The sequence below is a fragment of the Heterodontus francisci genome, chromosome 3 (assembly GCF_036365525.1).
Source record: "Heterodontus francisci isolate sHetFra1 chromosome 3, sHetFra1.hap1, whole genome shotgun sequence".
NCBI classification, from domain to species: domain Eukaryota; kingdom Metazoa; phylum Chordata; class Chondrichthyes; order Heterodontiformes; family Heterodontidae; genus Heterodontus; species Heterodontus francisci.
This window is the reverse complement of record NC_090373.1, coordinates 156,201,222-156,224,310: the sequence shown is the minus strand read 5'-3', so window position 1 is coordinate 156,224,310 and position 23,089 is coordinate 156,201,222. Positions and strand designations below refer to the sequence as shown.

The window sequence follows — 23,089 nt, the reverse complement described above, 5'->3', positions numbered from 1 at the left end:
ATCAACCACCTGTCCGGCTTCATTCCCCAGAATTAGGTCCAGCACTGCACCCTCCCTTGTTGACCCCAGGTGGTCATGGAGCAAAGATATGTTAATGGTGTGTTGAAAGACAAAGCATTGGTACAGAAAGGGTGTTAACAGACTGAAAATTGAACAACCGCAAGTACAAACATGAAAAAAAACAGTGGGTAAGCAAACCGAACAAACTAAGATGAAATAAAATAAAATAAACACAAAATATATATATATATATATATAAAAAATAAAGGAAAAATAAAAATAAAACTAAAAATAAAACTAGTTCCAAAGAAGGGTCACTGACCCGAAATGTTAACTCTGCTTCTCTTTCCACAGATGCAGCCAGACCTGCTGAGTGGTTCCAGCATTTCTTGTTTTTATTTTAAAAATAAAAGTAAAATGGGGGCCCGTCATGCTCTGAAATTATTGAACTCAATGTTCAGTCCGGCAGGCTGTAGTATGCCTAATCGGTAAATGAGATGCTGTTCCTCGAGCTTGCGTTGATGTTCACTGGGAAAGTGGGCAAGGGATTGGCAAATGGAATTTAATGCAGACAAGTGCGAAGTGATGCATTTGGGGAAGTTAAACCAGGGCAGGACATATATAGTGAATGGCAGGGCCCTGGGGAGTGTTGTTGAGCAGAGAGACCTTGGGGTGCAAGTACACAGTTCTCTGAAAGTGGCAGCACAGGTAGACAGGGCGGTGAAGAAGGCGTATGGCATGCCTGCCTTCATCGGCCGAGGCATTGAGTACAAGAGTTGGGACGTCATGTTCCAGTTGTACATAACGTTGTTTCGACCGCATTTGGAGTACTGTGTGCAGTTCTGGTCGCCGCACTACAGGAAAGATGTGATTAAGCTAGAGAGGGTGCAGAAAAGATTCACAAGGATGTTGCCTGGTTTGGAGGGCTTGCGTTATAAAAAGAGATTGGATCGGCTAGGTCTGTTCTGCCTGGAGCAAAGGAGGCTGAGAGGGGGCATGTTTAGAGGTATATAAAATTATGAGAGGCATAGATAAGGTAGATAGCCAGAGTCTGTTTCTCATGGTACGGGTGACTAAAACTAGAGGGCATGGATTTAAGGTGAGAGGGAGGAGGTTTAAAGGGGATCAAAGGGGTAAATTCTTCACACAAAGAATAGTGGGTATCTGGAATGAGTTGCCTGAGGTGGTGGAGGAGGCAGGAACAGTAGCAACATTTAAGAGGCATCTGGACAGGTACTTGAATGAGCAAGGCATAGAGGGATATGGAATTAATGCAGGCAGGTGGGATTTGTTTTTTTTTATTCATTCATGGTAAGTGGGCATCACTGGCTATGCCAGCACTTATTGCCCATCCCTAACTGCCCTTCAGAAGGTGGTGGTGAGCTGCCTTCTTGAACCGCTGCAGTCCATGTGGGGTAGGTACACCCACAGTGCTGTTAGGAAGGGAGTTCCAGTATTTTGACCCAGCGACAGTGAAGGAACGGCGATATAGTTCCAAGTCAGGATGGTGTGTGACTTGGACGGGAACTTGCAGGTGGTGGGCCGAAGGGCCTGTTTCTATGCTGTACGACTCTATGACTCTAAATCTTATCTTTGACACTGTACGGCAGAGAATTTTTGAATTTAACAGACAAGAGAGACCATAAGCTGCAAGAGAAAAGAGTCGTGCGCTCTGCCGTCCAGTCTCTAATACGTGTAATATCTGTGTTAGGCTGTTAATTACTGCCTGAGTTTGTGACAATGGTTTATCTGAAAACTTAAACTTGTCTTGACCTTTATCACAATAAAGTCGATTCGCAACAAGCTTTGTGCTGCCAAGTCTGTTCCCACCTTAGAAGGGGGTATAAACCATCCCTGTCTTATCTAAAGTTACAAAACAAAATATTGCAGATCCTGGGAAGTCTGAAAAAAATTCTGGAAACAGTCAACAGGTCAGATAGCACCTATGGAAGATGGGGAAACGTTAATGTTTTGGGTATACAACCCATGGGCAAAACTGGAAACTATTACAGATGAATAGATTATAAGAAAAAGTAAAGTCAGGAAAGAGGGTGGTGGGGGGGTGGGAGTCTATGACTCTACCACATAAATAGAATGAGTTGTAAAAGATTGGATGGAGAACAGGAGATGGTTAAAACACAAAAGTATAAGACTAAGGGAGACATGATGAGAGTATTATCAAATGATTGTATTATACAGCATTTGTTGATTACTGGAACATTATTTCTGTTACTGGATGCGAATAAAAATGTGTTCTCCAATGATAACATTGTTTTCCTTTGAGTAGGTGACATTGACTTTTAGTAGCTAGGGGTGGAATGGGTTGGGCAGGTTGGGTGGGTGGGCCTTGGAGTGTGTGAATATTTGCAAGTAACCCCCACACCCCAAAGAGTTTGAAAATCATTGACTCAGAACAACCATTTTCAGCCCAAAGTACTCGATTGGGCTTTTCAAAATAAAAACAAACAACTATTTGCATATCCTCTTATCCTGTTAGTAGAAGAGTTTTATTTAAGTTGCTCATTTTCCCTTACATAATGGTTCTTCACCTTTCCTATTCTCAGTTTGTATCTAGCACCATTCCTACAATTCACTGTGCAATGGCAGCCTGTGTGATCCCTTCAGTAACTTCAGTTGAGAAATGCATCAGAGGCATCCAGAGCACTCCAGTGATTGAGTACATACTAGGAGAGATAGTTGGGGTGGTGGTCACATTATAATCAGTTGATTTTTCCCAGTTTTCTAGATACAGAACTTGTCCATCTATCCTAATTTCCCCTTCTTCAGGACCAGGGCTGTCCAATCCTCCTGGAGTCTCCAAAAATTAAAGCTACATTTCTGGGAGATTGCTTCAAGAAATCCAGGAGAAAAAGTCATAGACATTTAAAAAATTGCATGCAATTTTTTTTTCATTTTCTTTGGAAAATTACTGGTTGTAAAAATATTGGGAGATGGGATAAAAAGGCTGATTGCATGGTGCTTGACGGTCAGTCAATCAGGTAATTAAGAGCCTGGTTGCTTTCCAACTGATGTGAGAAGGCAGTGAACTGCGAGGTTGGATGTGTCAGGTAACCAATGGCAGGAGCATGGGAGACGGGTAGTTGGAGGCAGGTGATCCAGTGATGAAATCTCCAGGAATATGTCCAATCAGAGTTGGCAGCCCAAAGTGCTGTCCATTTTAACTTTTGGGCACTGGTCAATTGCACATTCTGGTGGCGAAGGGGTCTGGCTTCATTTGAATTTGGCAGGTGAGCTGTAGGGGATCAAACAGGGACAATCCTGGCCTATATGGCTCAGTTCCACATCTTCGTGATGGATGGAATCCCAACAGCATACTTGCACCATAAGTAGAGTTTTCACCCTATGAGAGATTCTTCCATCAGTTTCTCTGCTCATTAACGCTTCTAATTTTGAAAAGCAGTACCTTTTAAAATGTTAGCATCTTGACTCCAAGTCCACCTGAACGAGCTGTTTTGCTGTGACAGGCACTCAAAAATTAGCACAAACTCTGCTTACCGACAATTTAATTCCTACTCTGCAATGCTACTGAGCTGTATTATGTTCACACCAGCATTTCAAAACATATTCATTCATTTTAAAGTGCGACGAAGGGCAGAAACGGACTGGGACTAGAAGAATAACTCGACACTGCACAAAATTTTAGTAATTTCCTCCATAACGGTCCTGCAATTTTTGCCCTGCTAATCGGTTGCCCTAAAGAATTTACCGAGCCATAGGCATATATTTCATCTATTAATTCATCTGTATTTCTTAAGAAGCAATTGACACTCTTGTTGAGTATCACAAGCTTCCAGTTGTCTTTAAACTCAGCTTATTTTCTATAAGCAAGTAGATTTTTACTTAATGGTCTACTAGGAAAAGCAGGTTTTTAAAATATCTATATCGATTTTTGTTTATGATAAGCAGAAAAAAGACGTACAGAACTACATGATTGTTGAAATGCAAACTGCTTTACAAATGGCTTGAAATTATAGTGTGAACCTCAGAATACAAATGCTTTGTATGCAATTATTTTGTCTGCTATTTAAATGTAGTGTTAACATGTTTACTGGTTTAATGTTAACACTCAGTGAACATATTAATTTTAATGGCTAAAAACCCCATTAATTAAGAGTCCAAAGAAATATTTGAATATTTAATATTCATATTCAAATATCCACACTGCACAATTTTGAAGCCAATGTTTCTTTCTTTAATTGTTTATGTTGTATGCTCTGTGTTTGAATGACGAGTGCAAAGATGAGGAAACAACTTTTCGTATAGCTCCAGCAGAGAAAACCAATGAACACATTAAATACTGTACACATTAAATACTGTACACATGCATTTCTCTAACATTAGAGTAGAGCAAAGGTTTAAGAAATACATGCGTACTGAGGAGTATCAAATAGTTTTCCCTCTTAGAAAGACTTACATTTCTACAGCATCGTTCATGCTTTCAGAGCTACAAATTAGATATTTCTGAAGCGTGGATATTGTTGTAATGTAGTCAATGCAGTCACTAATTTGTGCAAAGCAAACTGCTACAAACAGCAATGTGATAATGACCAAATAATCTGATTTTTTTTTAAACACTGTTGGTGGAGAGATAACCATTGACCAGGACACCAGGAATAACTTTAGTACACTTCTTCGAATTGTGTCATATGATCTTCTGAAAGACGGTACCTCTAATAGTGAGGGAGTGCTGCACTAATGTACTGAAGTACCGTTCTGATGAAGGGTCATTGACCCGAAATGTTAACTCTGTTTTGCTCTCCACTAATGCTGTCTGGCCTTAAGAGTTTGCCAGCATTTTCTGTTTTTATTTCAGATTTCCAACATTTTTCTTTATTTAGTTGCAAAACTGAACTCAATAAACCTGTTAATTTGTGACCCAAAAAAGGTGACCATGAAATCTACCGGCTTGTTGTAAAAGCCCAACTGGTTCATTAATATCCAGTGGGGAAAAGAACCTACCACTCTGATCTCCTCTGCCCTACATGACAATAAATGCTCTCTGAAGTGACCTGACCAAACCAAACCACTCAGTTATACAAACAAACTGACATCAATGCAGCTAGGATGGGCAAAAATATGCATCAATATCAGTGTTGCCGCACCCCAAGAATACATTTTCTAAAAAAAACAAAGCAATAATTACTGTACTGTAATGAAGAATAATCACCCTGCCCAATATTCCTCCTTGCGATTGAGACCGATTGCAATTTTGGCTAAAGTTGGCTAAGTTAATTCAGACAAGGAATCTGTACTATCATCTGCAATTCTTCCCAATAATTAATCTGTATTACTGCTCAGACTGAGCCAAAGAAATTGAAGAAAATTAAGAGGCAATTGAATCAATCTCAGTTCTGAACTGGAGGAATACAGAGGGTGGAATTTAGGAGTTGGCATCTCTCTGGGATAAGAGATCATGTTTTGGTTAAATTGGGTGAATCCCATGCACAACTTTATTATACTATACTATTATATATTAAATAATATAACCGTATTTAATAGTACTTCCCAGAAACTCGTTAAACTGTGTTCACCATCCAATTTTTAGGCCATCTATCCCACTGTTCTCAACTAGAGTGAGAATTTATTGCATCAAGAGGCACATCATCAGGAGATGCAGATGTTTACACCCATTTTTGCTGATCTAAAAAGGAGAATGGCAGCTATGTTTTGTTGAAAAATCTAATTACATTTTTAGGACATAAAAGTGTGTTTCAAGGAGTCTGGTGGTGCAGTAATGTGATCCTCCATTACTATGGTATTGGAAGTAGAGATTAAATATAGATATAAATGTCCAAGCAAAGAAAAAACATTATAACTGTAAAGCTACACTCCTGCATGTATGCATAAAGCTGTATAAATATACTTTGCGATTGTGGCAATCACATTCTAAATTCTAACATTTTGAAGCTTTGAATCACTTCAGCTCAATGTCAAAACATAAATCACTTATTGAAATCAATTGGTGCCAACGTTTAGAATTTCTATAGCGTTTGATTCTTTCTATCAGGATTTGAGACATAAGGGTAATTTTACACTCAATGAAGGTACATCTCACGTAGGCTGTTAATACATAATGAAACAGAATAAAAGGACAAATGTTGGTTATTGACGTATACTGATAAGACTGTATGGTGAATAAAATTCAAAGTTTAAAATTTAAGCTGTACATTTAGTGAAAAGAAACAACATAAGCAATACAAAATTATAAACTCCTGATTTTGGGTGTTATACTTCTAAACAGGTACAATGAAGTAAAGCAAGAATGTTTTGCTTCTACCATCTCTTGTCGATCACAGAAATCCATTGACCAAGTTATTTTCAAACATACTTTTCAACTGATAAGACCACATTAAGGTAACAGTACATAGTTAGCTTTTGCTTATGATGTGGCTGCATGACTTTCTAAAACTTTGTGGATTTGTTTTCACATCAAGATCACAGGATAGCCGATGCTGGAATTAGGAAATTGATCTTTATGGATTGCATCACTGGGGGGAAAAGAACGATTTTTAAACTTTAAAAAAAAAAAACCTCTGGCTTCATTTCAGTCTTTTGGCTGACGGAGGGACTAGAGGTTTAAGTTGATGAAGTGGGTGACTAATCTCCAATCTCACTTTTCAACGGATCAGGTAGTCTGGCATGCCTATGACTAGTTTTTTTTTTAACTATTTAAAAGTAACTACTGTTATTGTGTGCTAAGGATTCCTATTGTAGATAAATATTGTTGCTTTGGAAACAATATCAAATCATAAAATGTCAACCCTTAGCTCAGTGGTAGAATTCTCTCCTCGCCTCTAAGTCAGGTACTTGTGGGTTCAAGCACCTACTCCAGAGCAGATAATCTAGATTGACTTTCGAGTACAGTAGTGTTGAGAGATGAGAAGAGATGCTAAACTGGGACCCTGTCTGCCTCCCTTGGGTAGACATAGAAGATCCCATGGAACTATTTGAAAAAGACCAGTGGAGTTTTCCCCAGTGTCTTGGCCAACATTTATCCCAAAACTTACATTACCAAGACAACGTGCTGTTGGTGAAAGCTTGCAAATGGACTGCCACGTTTTCCTACCTTACAACAGTGACTTTGGCAGTAGCTGAACATGATGGCTTTGGTATTTTGAGTATTTAGCTGGAAGGGATTGCAGCTAAATCAAAATTAGATTTTAGATAAGAAATCCAACAGGTCAGAGACAGTATAGCGGGCTAAAGAGGTAATGGGGATGTAGAGCTGGGAGCTGTGGAATCTTCTCTGTGTGTGCTTTTCGTGTAGAGTTTTTGCTGAGCCATTTTTTTGTCATATTTCTGAAAATACTAATTTTGTGAAAAATATTCTAGTCATCAGATAAATTTGCTATTAAATTATCTTGGTTTTAGAGTAAAGAAGACAAATGACAAAGAACAACATTTATTTATTTATTTAGAGATACAGCACTGAAACAGGGCCTTCGGCCCACCGAGTCTGTGCTGACCATCAACCTCCCATTTATACTAATCCTACACTAATCCCATATTCCTACCACATCCCCACCTTCCCTATATTCTCCTACCACCTACCTATACTAGGGGCAATTTACAATGGCCAATTTACCTATCAACCTGCAAGTCTTTGGCTGTGGGAGGGAACCAGAGCACCCGGCGAAAACCCACGCAGACACAGGGAGAACTTGCAAACTCCGCACAGGCAGTACCCAGAATTGAACCCGGGTTACTGGAGCTGTGAGGCTGCGGTGCTAACCACTGCGCCGTCCAGACAATTTTGCAGTCCTTGCACATCTACTAGCCAGTTACAGCCAAATGGCACCATCTTGCTGCAGATCACAAGGATCAATTTTTTTGCCTGCAGCTGACCCTCTTTAGCATTGCAATATCAGGTATTGTGCTCAATGTATATGCATCAGGAAGGTCATTGATGTGTTGAGCTGGATGGCAACCCTACTGCTTATTTTCACAATATCACCATGATATGCATGTGTCTTGACACATTGGTGCTTTTTTAAAAGTTCAACAGATCAGTGATAGCTACCTTGTATCCAATTTGAAAGATGTGAATCTGGTATGATTCATATTGTATTTTTCACCTTGATTCTGTGCAAGGAAGTACTTTTTACGCAGCGGGTGATAATGACCTGGAACACCCTGCCAACAAGGGAGGTGGAAGCGGGGACAATCAATCAATGATTTCAAAAGGAAATTGGATGGCCACTTGACGGAAATAAACCTGCAGTCCTATGGGGAATGGGAATCGAGCAGGGGAGTGGGGCTGACTGGATTGCTCTGTAGATAGCCGGCACAGACTCGATGGGCTGAATGGCCTCCTTTTGTGCCGTAAATGACTATGACTAAAATTCTGAACTACCTGATTGGCTGTAAAGTGCTTTGAGACATCCTGAGCTTGTGAAAGGTGCTATATAAATGCAAGTTCTGTCTTTCTTAAATGAACTGGTAAGGTGCTTTTGGCAGTGTCTTTATGTCATGCATAAAGACTTAAGAAATTGCTCCTCAGAACAAGAGTGTCTTTTCCTCTCTGTCTTCATCTTCTACATATCTGGATGACAGGCTTGAGAGAGATCAAAAGTCATTCCTGGCAGCCTAACCCACTAGAAGAATAGGGCTGTTCATTCAATTCACACACAACCCCTCGAGATCTGTTTTCAATGAATCACTGGACTCTGAAGTAGTATCAGAATTTCGCACTCTTCCTGACAAAAGGTGCTTTGGGCCTGAACGAGCCCAATATTTGTCTCTTATTTGTCTCTACTACTGCCATCTCTTAAATAATTTCATTTTCCAAGAAGAAATAAAGCTCCAGCAGTCATCTCCCACACTACAATCCAAAAGGAAGAACTTCTTTTGCAAATGTACAACTGCATTCTTCACTTCTTAGAGTAGACATAGCTCGAAGGGTCCATTCCTGCCGCAACTTTAGTTTGACTGCAAACTAGTTTCCACTTCTAAAATTACAGCTTAAATGCAGAGTAGCGGTCAGACCTGACTCTGGAGAGAAGCAGTCCAGGACTCTCTGAAGGAGGCAGACTTATTTTGCTGAGTTTGACACATGGAATGTAGCTACTATATCATGTGAACACAAGTTTCAAACGTTATGGGGTGGGGTGGGGGGTGCTGGCCACTTGGATCTCATTTTCTCTTAATAAACTCTGTCTTGAGTTGATTTTAAATGCGCACATAATGGGATGTTAAATATTTTGCATCAGAGTTTCAATAGGTTAGTCCACCAGTTCCTGCCGTGACTTTGCAGAATAAATGGACATACATGTATGCCGCTTCGCAGGGCGACATCTGTGGAAATTCCACCTTTAAAGTTTAGTTGTTGAGAGGGGAGCTCTGTGCAGGCCCATAATCACATGGGCAAAGTCTTTTCCTGGACAGGTGAACTCAGTTGCAGCAAAGCAAAGTAGTATAACAAGTTACTACCAGAAACCTAGGGACCGAATCTCAGATTTAATTAAAAAATCCATCATAGAATCCATAAATTGGGTCAACTCTCCTGATTTTGTAGGGATACTTAACCATAAGAATCAGCAGTTGTACCAAAATATTGGAGATGATGGAACGTAATGACTATCTTTACTTTTCAAAAAAGGCAAAAGGACTATAATGGAAACTACAAACGAATCAGCCAGACACCATATGGAAGACAATGTTAGAGCTTATCCAGAGGGCAAAGGAACAGCTTTTGCCATTCACTTCACGTATAGTTGCCCAAGGACTTTCTGCAGGCACATCACTGGAGATTTCTACTAATTCTAAATCTGATCCAGCATGGCTCCCTCTACAGGGAATCTCTGGTGTCTGTGAGCAGGTAAAGCAGAAGGGAAGCTTTTTAACCAGATTAACGAATCCTCACCAAGACATGCAGACTGCAAACAAAAAAGTTTTAAAAAAGGAAGGATAAATTCCATTTAAATCAAATACAGGAAGCAAATTGGGACATGCAGATGGGATTAAGGGAAACAGATGAGAGAAAAACAGAAAAACTAAATAATGTTTTTAAAAATCTGCAGTATTCATTTTTTTTCAGAGGGACTGAGACTCCATACTTGGAACATGATTTTTTTCAGGACCAGGATGGTTTTTCAGCAGTAATTATAACGTATAACATTAACAACTCACTTACCTCTGAATGCGCCAGCCATAACATTACCAGCCGCTTTTAGTGTGAGACCAGTGAGGTCTGTGTTCTCAGCATCTTGCTGTATGGATGTGAAACATGGGCAACTTACAGCTACCAGGAAAAGAAGCTCAATAATTTCCATCTTCACTGTCTGCGGCAAATTATGAGTATTTCCTGGCAGGACAAAAATCACAAATGTGGAGTCCACACGAAGGCAGAACTCCCAAGTGTGTTGGCACTAATCAAACAAAAGGCGGCTTTGGGGGGCTGGACACATTCGCAGGATAAAAGACGGTCGCGTGCCCAATGATCTTCTGTACGGTGAGATAGCTGGGGCCAGACGACCAGTGGGGCGCCCAAGCTCTGCTTTAAGGATGTTTGCAAGCGTGACATGAAGGCCCTAAATGTTGACTATCACACCTCGGAGACACAAGCTGGCAAAAGAGGGAAGTGGCGACACGTCCTGTGGACTGGTGTGCACTACCATGACGGCCATTTGCTACAGCGGCTTGGCAACAGGCACTGATGTCAAAAAACCCACACGTCACTTGGCAGCTTCAAGTGCGGCACTTGTGGCAGAACCTGCCTCTCAAGAATTAGCCTTCACAGTCAATAGCAAAGGTGCAGCAAGAGAAGACAATGGGTTGTTTGCTGCCTGTCCATCATCTTTCATAGATGGAAAAATGCCAACCAATAGGCAATTACCCTAAGTTCCTACCATTACAATGATCTCCATTCCGAGTCTATCAGCAAGGTCTGTAACAGCTGATCCTGCGGAAGAGTAGGGCATTCCTGACAGCAACTTTTAGATTTCCAGGTTTAATTGCTCATGTCAAAGAGTCATAGAGTCGTACAGCATAGAAACAGGCCCTTCGGCCCACCGCGTCCATGCCGACCATAATGCCCATCTATACTAATCCCACCTGCCTGCATTAATTCCATATCCCTCTATGCCTTGCGCATTCAAGTACCTGTCCAGATGCCTCTTAAATGTTGCTAATGTTCCTGCCTCCACCACCTCCTCAGGCAGCTCATTCCAGATACCCACTATTCTTGGTGTAAAAATTTACCCCTTTAAACCTCCTCCCCCTCACCTTAAATCTATGCCCTCTAGTTTTAGTCACCCCTACCATGGGAAACAGACTCTGGCTATCTATGCCTCTCATAATTTTATATACCTCTATCATGTCCCCTCTCAGCCTCCTTCACTCCAGGGAAAACAGACCCAGTCTATCCAATCTCTCTTTATAACTCAAGCCCTCCAAACCAGGCAACATCCTTGTGAATCTTTTCTGCACCCTCTCCAGCTTAATCACATCTTCTCTGTAGTGTGGCGACCAGAACTGCACACAGTACACCAAATGCGGCCGAAGCAACATCATGTACAACTGTAACATGACGTCCCAACTCTTGTACTTAATGCTTTGGCCGATGAAGGCAGGCATACCATACGCCTTCTTCACCACCCTGTCTACCTGTGTTACCACTTTCAGGGAACTATGTACTTGCACCCAAAGGTCTCTCTGCACAACAACACTCCCCAGGGCCCTGCCATTCACTGTATATGTCCTGCCCTGGTTTAACTTCCCAAAATGCATCACTTCAAACTTGTCTGCGTTAAATTCCATTTGCCAATCCCTTGCCCACTTTCCCAGTTTATCTATACCTGTTGTAATCTTAGACAACCTTCTTCACTGTCCACTATACCACCAATTTTGGGGTCATCTGCAAACTTACTAATCATGACCTCTACATTCACATCCAAGTCATTAATATATATGACAAACAACAGAGGGCCCAGCACCGATCCCTGTGGCACACCACTGGTCACCGGCCTCCAATCTGAAAAACAACCCTCCACTGCCTCCTATCACCAAGCCACCTATCACCACGCCAATTTTGTATCCAATTTGCTAGCTCACCCTGGATCCCATGTGTTCGAACCTTCTGGACCAGTCCACCATGCGGGACCTTGTCAAAGGCCTCGCTAAAGTCCATGTAGACAACGTCCATCGCCCTGCCCTCGTCAATCCTCTTGGTCACCTCCTCGAAAAACTCAATCAAATACGTGAGACATGATTTCCCATGCACAAAGGCATGCTGACTATCCCTAATCTGGCCATGCCTTTCCAGATGCATATCAATACTATCTCTCAGAATCCCTTCCAATAACTTTCCCACCACTGATGTAAGGCTCACCGGCCTGTAGTTCCCTGGCTTATCCCTGCTGCCCTTCTTAAATAAATGCACAACATTAGCTATCATCCAGTCTTCCGGTACCTCACCCGTGGCTAACAATGATACAAAAATCTCTGCCAGGGCCCCAGCAATCTCCTCCCTTGCTTCCCATAGCATCCTAGGTTACATCTGGTCAGGCCCCAGGGATTTATCCACCTTAACGCGCTACAAAACCTTCAACATCTCCTCCTTTGTAATGTTGATATGCTCCAGGATATCGCTGTTTCCTCCCTTGAACTCACTAGCTCCCATGACCTTTGCCACAGTAAATACGGACGAGAAATATTCATTTAAGAACTCGCCCATTTCCCGTGGCTCCACACAGATTGCCACACTGATCCTTAAGGGGACCTACTCTCTCCCTAGCTACCCTTTTACTCTTAATATACTTATAGAATCTTTTAGGATTCTCCTTTATCTTATCTGCCAGGGAAATCTCATGGCCCCTCTTCGCCCTCCTAATTTCCTTCTTAAGTGTAGTCCTACATCGCCTATACTCCTCGAAGCACTCGCTTGATCCCAGCTGCCTATACCTAACATATGCCTCCTTCTTTGTCCTGACCAGACCCTCAATATCCCTTATCAACCAAGGTTCCCTAAACTTGCCAGCCTTGCCCTTCCATCTAACAGGAACATGCCAGCCCTGAACTCTTCCTATCTCACTTTTAAAAGCCTCCCACTTGCCAGACGTCCCTTTACCTGTAAACAGCCTCTCCCATTCAACTTTTGAGAGCTCCTGTCTGATGTCATCGAAATTAGCCTTCCCCCAATTTAGGACTTCAACCTGAGGACCAGTCCCATCCTTTTCCATAACTATCTTGAAGCTAATAGAGTTATGGCCACTGGTTCCAAAGTGCTCCCCCACTGACACATCAACCACCTGTCCATCCTCATTTCCTAAGAGGAGGTCGAGTGTAGCCCCTTCTCTAATACTGCTTCAGAAAACTATCCTGGACACACTTAACAAATTCTTTCCCATCTGATCCCTTAGCACTAAGGCAATCCCAATAAATATTAGGGAAGTTAAAACCACCGACTATTACAACCCTATAATTCCTACACCTATCTGTGATTTCCCTACATATATGCTCCTCCACTTCCCTCTGACTATTGGGGGGCCTATAGTAAAATTCCAAAGTGACCACCCCTTTCTTATTTCTAAGTTCTACCCATATGGCCTCGCTGGACGTCCTCCCCGGGATATCCTCTCCAAGTACTGCTGTGATGTCCTCCCTAATCAATAGTGCAACTCTCCCTCCTCTCTTACCTCCACCTCTGTCACACCGGAAGGATCGGTACCCCGGAACATTGAGCTACTAGTCCTGCCCATCCCTCAACCATGTTTCCGTAATTGCTGTAATATCACAATCCCATGTACCGATCCATGCTCTGAGTTCATCTGCCTTACCTGTAAGACTTCTTGCATTAAAGTAAATGCCGTTTAGCTTGCCAGACCTTCCACGCTCCCTGTCCTGCCCCTGCCCGGCCTGCCTACTGGACCTGCTTGCTTTAACCTTTACATTTGCCTCAACTATCTCATTGGAGAGACTACTACTTTGGGTCCCACCCCCCTGCAAGACTAGTTTAAACCCTCCTGAGTAGTAGCATGTGTGGATGCCAAAAGTTGCTATCAGAATTACCTCAATTTTTTTTTATTATTCGTTTGGGTGATGTAGTCATTGCTGGCTAGGCCAGCATTTATTGCCCATCCTTAATTGCCCTTGAGAAGGTGGTCGTGGGCTACCTTCTTGAACCGCTCAATCCTTGCGATTAGGTATACCCACTGTGGGAAGGGCGTTCCAGGATTTTGACCCAGCAACAGTGAAAGAACGGCAATATAGTTCCAAGTCAAGATGGTGTGTGGCTTGGAGGGGAACCTACAGGTGGTGGTGTTCCCATGCATCCGCTGCCCTTGTCCTTCTAGGTGGTAGAGGTCACAGGTTTGGAAGGTGCTGTCGAAGGAGCCTTGGTGAGTTGCTGCAATGCATCTTGTCGATGGTACACACTGTTGCCACTGTGCATCGGTGGTGAAGGGAATGAATGTTGAAGGTGGTGGATGGGTTGCCAATCAAGCGGGCTGCTTTGTCCTGGATGGGTGTCGAGCTTCTTGAGTGTTGTTGGAGCTGCACCCATCCAGGCAAGTGGAGAGTATTCCATCACACTCCTGATGTGCGCCTTGTAGATGCTGGACAGGCATTGGGGAGTCAGGAGGTAAGTTACTCACCACAGAATTCCCAGCCTCTGACCTGCTCTTGTGGCCACAGTATCTATGTGGCTACTCCCGTTCAGTTTCTGGCCAGGATGTTGATAGTGGGGGATTCAGCAATGATAATACCATTGAACATCAAAGGGAGATTGTTAGATTCTCTCTTGTTGGAGATGGTTATTGTGTGGCACGAACGTTACTTGCCACTTATCACCCCAAGTGACGATAGCCTGCCGTTATTATTCCAGCAAAATTTGGGCCAATGTGAAATATCTAAAGGAATATATAATCATCATTGCAAGACAACATGGGTTTATGCAGGAAGATTGTGCTTGAGAAAGCAGTTAGAATTAAGAACATGAGAATGTCAGAAATAGGAACAGGAGTAGACCATTTTGCCCTCGAGCCTGCTCCACCATTCAAAACAATCCTTGCTGATCTTCTGCCTCCACTCCACTTTCCTGCCCACTCCCCATACCCTTTGATTCCCTGAGAGGTCAAAATATCTATCCTTCCCAGTCTTAAATAAACCCAATGATGGAGCATCCACAACCCTCTGAGGTAGACAATTATAAAGATTCACAACCCTCATCAAGAAACTTCTCCTCATCTCAGTCCTAAATGATCGACCCCTTATCTTGAGCCTGTGCGCCCGTGTTCTAGATTCTCCAGCCAGAGGAAACAACCTCTCAATATCTACCCTGACAAGCCCCTTCAGAATTTTCTATGATTCAGTGAGATCACTTCTCATTCTCCTAACCTCGAGAGTATAGGCCCAATTTACTCAGCCTCTTATCATAGAAGAACCCTGTCACTGTACCGCCTCCAAGGCCAGTACATCCTTCTTTACATATTGAGACCAAAACTGCTCTCAGTACTCCAAGTGTGGCCTTGCCAAAGCCCTGGACAGAATCAAGACTGCATTATTCTTGTACTCCAATCCCTTTCCAATAAAGGCCAACATCCCATTTGTGTTCCTAAGTACTTGCTGTACCAGCATACTAACTTTGTGTTCCTTGTACGAGTACACCCAAGCCTCTCTGAACATCAACATTTAGAAGTGCTGCACTTGAAAAAAAAAATTCTGCTTTTCTCCTCTTCCTACCAAAGTGAATAACTTCACACTTCCCCACTTTATACTCCATCTGCCACCTTGTTGACCACTCACTTAACCTGTCTATATCTCTTTGCAGCCACTTTGTGTCCTCCTCACAGCTTACATTCCCACCTAAATCTTTATCGTCAGCAAATTCAGATAGATTACTCTCGGTCTCTTCGTCTAAGTTAACATAGATCGAAAATAGCTGAGGTCCCAGCACCGGTCCTTGCGGCACTCTACCAGTTAAAGCCTATCAACTTGAAAATGCCCTGTTTATCCCTACTCTCTACTTTGTCTGTTAAACAATCCTCAACCCATGCTAATAGATTACCCCCAACTTCATAGAGTTATACAGCAGAGAAACAGGTCCTTCGGCCCATCGTGTATGTGCCGGCCATGCACCTATCTATTCTAATCCCATTTTCCAGCACTTGGCCCGTAGCCTTGGCATTTCAAGTGCTCATCTAAATACTTCTTAAATGTTGTGAGGGTTCCTGCCTCTGCCACCCCTTCAGGCAATGTGTTCCAGATTCCAGCCACTCTCTGGGTGAAAAAATGTTTCCTCAAATGCCCTCTAAACCTCCTGCCCCTTACCTGAAATCTATGCCCCCTGGTTATTAACCCCTCCACTAAGGGAAAAAGTTTCTTCCTATCTATCCTATCAATGCCCCTCATAATTTTGTATACCTCAATAAGGCCCCTCCCCTCAGCCATCTCTGCTCTAATGAAAACAACCCTAGCCTATCCAGTCTCTCTACATAGCTGAAATACTCCAGTCCAGGCAGCATCCTGGTGAATCTCCTCTGCACCCTCTCCAGTGCAATCACATCCTTCCTATAGTGTGGTGCCCAGAACTGTACACAGTACTCCAGCTGCGGCCTAACCAGCGTTTTATACAGCTCCATCATAACCTCCCTGCCCTTATGTTCTATGCCTTGGCTAATAAAGGCAAGTATCCCATATGCTTTCGAGAATTTGAAAATTTGTGTCAGAGCCCCTGCTATCTCCTCCCTTGCCTCACATAACAGCCTGGGATACATCTCATCTGGTCCTGGGGATTTATCCACTTTTAAGCCTGCTAATACTGTTAATACTTCCTCCCTTTCAATGCTAATTTGTTCAAGTATATCACAATCCCCCTCCCTGATCTCTACACCGACATCATCCTTCTCCATAGTGAATACAGATGAAAAGTAATCATTTAAAACCTCATCTATGTCCTCCGGCTCTACACACAGATTGCCACTTTGGTCCCCAATGTGCTCTAATATTTCCCTGGTTATCCTCTTGCCCTTAATATACTTATAAAATGCCTTGGGAATTTCCTTTATCTTGCCCGTCAGTGTTTTTTCATGTCCCCTCTTTGCTCTCCTAATTACTTTTTTTTTAAAGTACCCCCGTACACTTTCTATACTCATCTAGGGCCTCCGCTGTTTTCAGCAGTCTGAATCTGCCATAAGCCTCCTTTTTTTTCCCTTATCCATTCCTCTATATCCCTTGACATCCAGGGTTCCCTGGACTTGTTGGACCTACCCTTCACCTTTACGGGAACATGTTGGCCCTGAACTCTCACCATTTCCTTTTTGAATGACTCCCAATGGTCTGATGTAGACTTTCCTACAAGTCGCTGTTCCCAGTCCACTTTGGCCAGATCCTGTTTTATCATATTGATATCGGCCTTCCCCCAATTCAGTACCTTTATTTCCGGTCCATCTTTGTCCTTTTCCATAACTACCTTAAATCTTAGAGTTATGGCCACTATCCCCGAAATGCTCCACCACTGACACTTCTACCACTTGTCTGGCTTCATTCCCTAGGATTAGGCCCACTACCGCCCCTTCTCTTGTCAGATTTTCTACATGCTGGCTCAAAAAGTTCTCCTGTATGCACTTTAAGAATTCCGCCCAATTTAAGCCTTTTGCACTAAGACTATCCCAGTTGATATTGGGGAAGTTGAAATCCCCTACTATTATTACCCTATTATTTTTACACCTCTCTGAGATTTGCCTCCATATCTGCTCCTCTATCTCTCCCTGACTGTTTGGAGGCCTGTAGTACACTCCCAGCCAAGTGATTGCCCCTTTTTTGTTTTTAAGTTCTACCCATAAGGCCTCATTTGAGGACCCTTCTAAGATATCATCCCTCCTTACTGCAGTAGTTGACTCCTTGATCAACAGTGCAATCCACCTCCTCTTTTACACCCTCCCGTCACGCCTGAAGATTCTATACCCTGGAATATTGAGCTGCCAGTCCTGCCCTTCCCTCAACCATGTCTCTGAGATAGCAATAATATCATATTCCCATGTGTTAGTCAACGCCCTCAATTCATCTGCCTTACTAGTAAGATTCCTTGCGTTAGAATAGATGCAATCCAGCCTTGCATTATTTGCTTGTGCCTTAACAGGTCTATATTTGCTCTGCCTTCCAAACTGACTTAGTTTCTCTTCTATATTTGACTTTGCATCACCCCCTACTGTACCTCCACTCTGTATCCCATCCCCCTTCCAAATTAGCTTCAACACCGCCCCCCCACCCCCCCGCTCCTTCCAACAGCACTAGCATGAGCTTTTATCTTCTGTATTAACCTTTTGTGTGGCATCTTATCGAATGTCTTTTGGAAATCTAAGTATCCTACATCTACTGGTTTCCCTTTATCTACCCACTAGTTACATCCTCAAAAAACTAAAATTTGTCAAACACCATTTCCCTTTCGTAAAACCATGTTGACTTTGTCTGAACATACGATGATTTTCTAAGTACTTTAAGATTTCCTTTATAATAGATTCCAGCATTTTCTCAGCAACTGATGACAGCTAACTGGCCTGTAGTTTCCTGTTTCCTCCCTCCCTCCTTTTTTGAATTTTGCTAACTTCCAATCAGCCACGACCATTTAGAATCTAGAAAATATTGGAAAAATCATAAACAGTGCATCCACTACCTCGGCAGGTACCTCCTTTAGAACCCTAAGATGTAGACCATCAGGTCCTGGGGATTTGTCAGCTTTTGGTCCCTTAAGTTTTTCCAGTATTTTTCCTCTGCTGATATTAATCACCCTAAGTTCCTCACTCTTATTAGCCCCTTTGTTACTCTCTAGTTTGGGTGTGTAATCTGTGTCTTGCACTGTGAAGACAGACATAAAATATTTGTTCAACGTCTCTGCCATTTCCTCATTTCCCATGATAATTTCTCTTGTCTCTGCCTCAAAGGGACAGATATTTACTTTAGCTACTCTCCTCTTTTTTTATATATTTGTAAAAGTTCTTACAATCTGTTTTTATATTCCTGGCTAACTTATTCTCATTATATTTTTTCCTTTTTAATTATCTTTTTGGTCACCTTCTGCTGGTTTCTAAAACACTTGCAACCCTTAGGCTAACTACTATTCCTTGCAACATTATAAGCCTCTTCTTCGAATCTAATACTACCAACTTCCCTAGTAAATCACAGATGGATCTTTCTTGCTCAGTTTATGTTTTTTTAATGGAATGTATTTTGTCGACAATTTATAAGTTTTTCATTAAATGTTTCACACTGTTTATTTACTGCCATACCTTTTAGGTTATTTACCCAATCAACCATAGCCAGCGCTCTCCTCATAATCTTAAACAAAACCAACTGTCTGTGTAAGATTCTTATTTGAGACTGCAATATGTTGCTTTCAAACATCTTTGAAAAGGGATCAGAACTTGTAGATAAGTGGGAACTGGAGTTATTCTTTAGTCTAGATTTCAGCAAGGATTTTGGTACAGTATGTTGCAGAGAGTTTTGGTCCATTTAGTAGAAAAGGATGGACAGTTATTGAAGTACATTGGCAACTGAAACAAGTCAATGTGAATTGATGCTAGCCCAGTGTATCTATTTGGTGATGCCCCCTGCTTATATTCAATTCCCTGTGATTTGGAAGTGTACTGGAACCAGAGGTGTCTCCAGACTTGAAATTGAACACATAGCCAACTTTCTATCTGGGGCAACTCTTCAGCAAATGTGACAGGCATGCTGAGCTCTTTTTTTAAAAAAAAAATCAGTATTTACACTTCCAAAAGTCATGCCCTATTGGAACCAATTATAAGCAACTCACTAAACTGGAACTACAAATTTTCCATGCAAATTTTAAAACCAGAAATTGACATTAACTGGAATGGAACAAACAGATCTCAGTGGGGCGAGGAAACACAGCAAACATTAGCTCAATAAAAATGGCATTAATCACAGTGCAGAACAAACAAAGGATTACCTGACCTAGCAGCACTATGGCGTGAATTTCTTGATATCTCATGAGAATTCTTATTCCCCTTGAGGGAAGTTGGCAATATCCTATTTCTATGCAGAGTGTGGACAAAAGGAGTTTTGCTGAAATGAACACTTCTAATTTAATTATAGAACAGTTTAGAAAACACCACATACAACCTGTTTGGAAATAACACAAATAGTAATTTTACCGGTCTCCCTTTGGCTTCCGTTTTTGTACCGTCTTCCCTTTTGGCCGCCTCTCACTGCCTGAACAAGGGGTACCTCCTGGACCTGTTACCCGTATTGACTCCAGGCCTTTGGAAGATTTTTTGAAGGTGAATTCCACAGGCTCTCCTTCTTTTAAACTCCTGAACCCATCCATGTAAAGTTTGCTCTGTAGATTCAAATACAAAAAAGCAATAAATTGCTATGTTTATCTTTGCTAAGTCAAAACTGTTTCTAAGAAATAAATGCAGTAGAATGCACAGCTAAGCTTTTGATAATAACGGTTAAATGAAGCAATGTATCTTCACTGGGTCTTTATAACACAAATTAAGTATTACCCCAGCAGAATGCCATAGTAATTAAACAAAATAATATCATAACAGTGACGACGCTTCCAAAGTGCTTCACTGGTGATAAAGTGTATCGAGATCCTGAAAGGTGCTATATAAATGCAAGTTCTTCCTTTTTTGTTTATGATGGTCTGGTGAGGCATAGAGATTAGGTAGCTCCCAGGTTTGATCCTCAATCATGCTGAAATACCTGATTTCAGTGAAGGGTAAAAGGAGTAGATCAGCCAGGAAGATGTTCCCGTGCTGGAAAATCCAGGATTGCCAGACCATAGAGGATATAAAAAACATTCCAGTAATAGCTGTAAATCAGGACGTGGAAGCAAGAGAGGAACTTCGTGAAATTACAATCACCAGGGAAGCGGTACTGACCAAACTGATGAATTGCGGACTGACAAGTTCCCAGGTCCTGAGGGGCTTCATCCTAGGGTCTTAAAAGAGGTGGCTAATGAGGTGTTAATTTTTCAAAATTTGCTAAGATTCTAGAAAGGTTCCACCAGACTGGAAAATAGCAAATATAACTGCTCTACTCAAGAAGAGGGGGGGAGGCAGAAAACAGGTAACTATAGGCCAGTTAGCTTGACGTCGGTCGTAGAATTGATCATTAAGGAGGCTGGGCACTTAGAAAAACTCAAGGTAATCAGGAATTGCCAGCATGGCTTTGTGAAAGAAGTTCTGAAGGGTCACTGACCTGAAACATTAACTCGACTTCTCTCTCCACAGATGCTGCCAGACCTGCTGAGTATTTCCAGCATTTCTTGTTTTTATTTCAGATTTCCAGCATCTGCAGTATTTTGCTTTTACTATAATATTAATACATCGATCTAGCTCTCCCTTTCTTCACTTTGTCTCATTCATGCCTTTGTTATCTCCAAACTCAACTATTCTAACACACATATACTGAAGCAGTCTGTGCCCACATGCAGCAAGACCTGGACAACATTCAGCTTGGACTGATAAGTGGTAAGTAACATTCACACCACAAAAGCGGTAGGCAATGACCATCTCCAACAGGTGAGAATCTAACCACCTCCCCTTTACATTCAATGGCATTACCATCACTGAATCCCCCAGCATCAGCATCCTGGGAGTTACCATTGACCAGAAAATTAACTGGAACCAGCCATATAAATACTGTGGCTACAAGAGCAGGTCAGAAGCTGGGAATTCTGCTGTGAGTAGTTCACCTCCTGACTGCCAAAGCCTGTCACCATCTACAAGGCACAAGTCAGCAGCTTTTAACAACACTCAAAAAGCTCAACACCATCCAGGACAAAACAGCCCACATGATCGGCACCCCATCCGTCACCTTAAACAGTAGTCTCCACCATCGGCGCACAGTAGCAGCAGTGTGTACCATCTACAAGATGGAGCAACTTGCCAAGCCTCTTTCAGCAACACCTTCCAAACCCATGACCTCCAGCACCTAGAAGGACATGGGCAGCAGACACATGTGGGCAACACTACCTGCAAGTTCCCCTCCAAATCACACATCATCCTGACTTGAAACTATATCAACATTCCTTCACTGTTGCTGGGTCAAAAACCTGGAACCTGGAAAGTTGGCTGTCTGGATACAAAATTGGCTAGCCCATAGAAGTCAGAGGGTGGTAGTAGATGGAAAGTATTCAGCATGGAGCTCGGTGACCAGTGGTGTTCCGCAGGGATCTGTTCTGGGACCTCTGCTCTTTGTGATTTTTATAAATGACTTGGATGAGGAAGTGGAAGGCTGGGTTAGCAAGTTTGCCGATGACACGAAGGTTGCTGGAGTTGTGGATAGTGTGGAAGGCTGTTGTAGGTTGCAACGGGACATTGACAGGATACAGAGCTGGGCTGAGAAGTGGCAGATGGAGTTCAACCTGGAAAAGTGTGAAGTGATTCATTTTGGAAGGTCGAATATGAATGCGGAATACAGGCTTAAAGACAGGATTCTTGGTAGTGTGGAGGAACAGAGGGATCTTGGGGTCCATGTCCATAGATCGCTCAAAGTTGCCACCCAAGTTGATAGGGTTGTTAAGAAGGCATATGGTGTGTTGGCGGTCATTAACAGGGGGATTGAGTTTAAGAGCCGCGAGGTTATGCTGCAGCTCTATAAAGCCCTGGTTAGACCACACTTGGAATAGTGTGTTCAGTTCTGGTCGCCTTATTATAGGAAGGATGTGGAAGCTTTAGAGAGGGTGCAGAGGAGATTTACCAAGATGCTGCCTGGCATGGAGGGCATGTCCTACGAAGAAAGATTGAGGGAGCTAGGGCTTTTCTCATTGGAGCGAAGAAGGATGAGAGGTGACTTGATAGAGGGGTACAAGATGATGAGAGGCATAGATAGAGTGGATAGCCAGAGACTTTTTCCCAGGGTGGAAAGGGCCATCACCAGGGGGCATAATTTTAAGGTGATTGGAGGAAGGTTTCGGGGAGATGTCAGAGGTAGGTTCTTTACACAGAGAGTGGTGGGTGCGTGGAATGCGCTGCCAGCGGTGGTAGTAGAAGCAGATACATTAGGGGCATTTAAGCGACTCTTGGATAGGTACATGGATGATAGTAGAATGAAGGGTAGGTAGTTAGTTTGATCTTCGAGTAGGTTAAAGGTTCGGCAC

At 42.4% G+C, this 23,089-nt stretch overlaps 1 protein-coding gene across 5 annotated transcripts in view; it reads right to left on the bottom strand.

The window, feature by feature from the left end:
• Window positions 1-23,089, bottom strand: part of LOC137353119 (protein lin-28 homolog B-like) — a 333,596-nt gene that overhangs the window by 97,382 nt on the left and 213,125 nt on the right. For all 5 annotated transcript variants that reach the window (XM_068019147.1, XM_068019137.1, XM_068019156.1 and 2 more), the window contains one exon: window positions 20,133-20,317. In XM_068019147.1, the coding sequence (XP_067875248.1) occupies window positions 20,133-20,317 (185 nt within the window). The remainder of the gene's footprint in view (window positions 1-20,132; window positions 20,318-23,089) is intronic.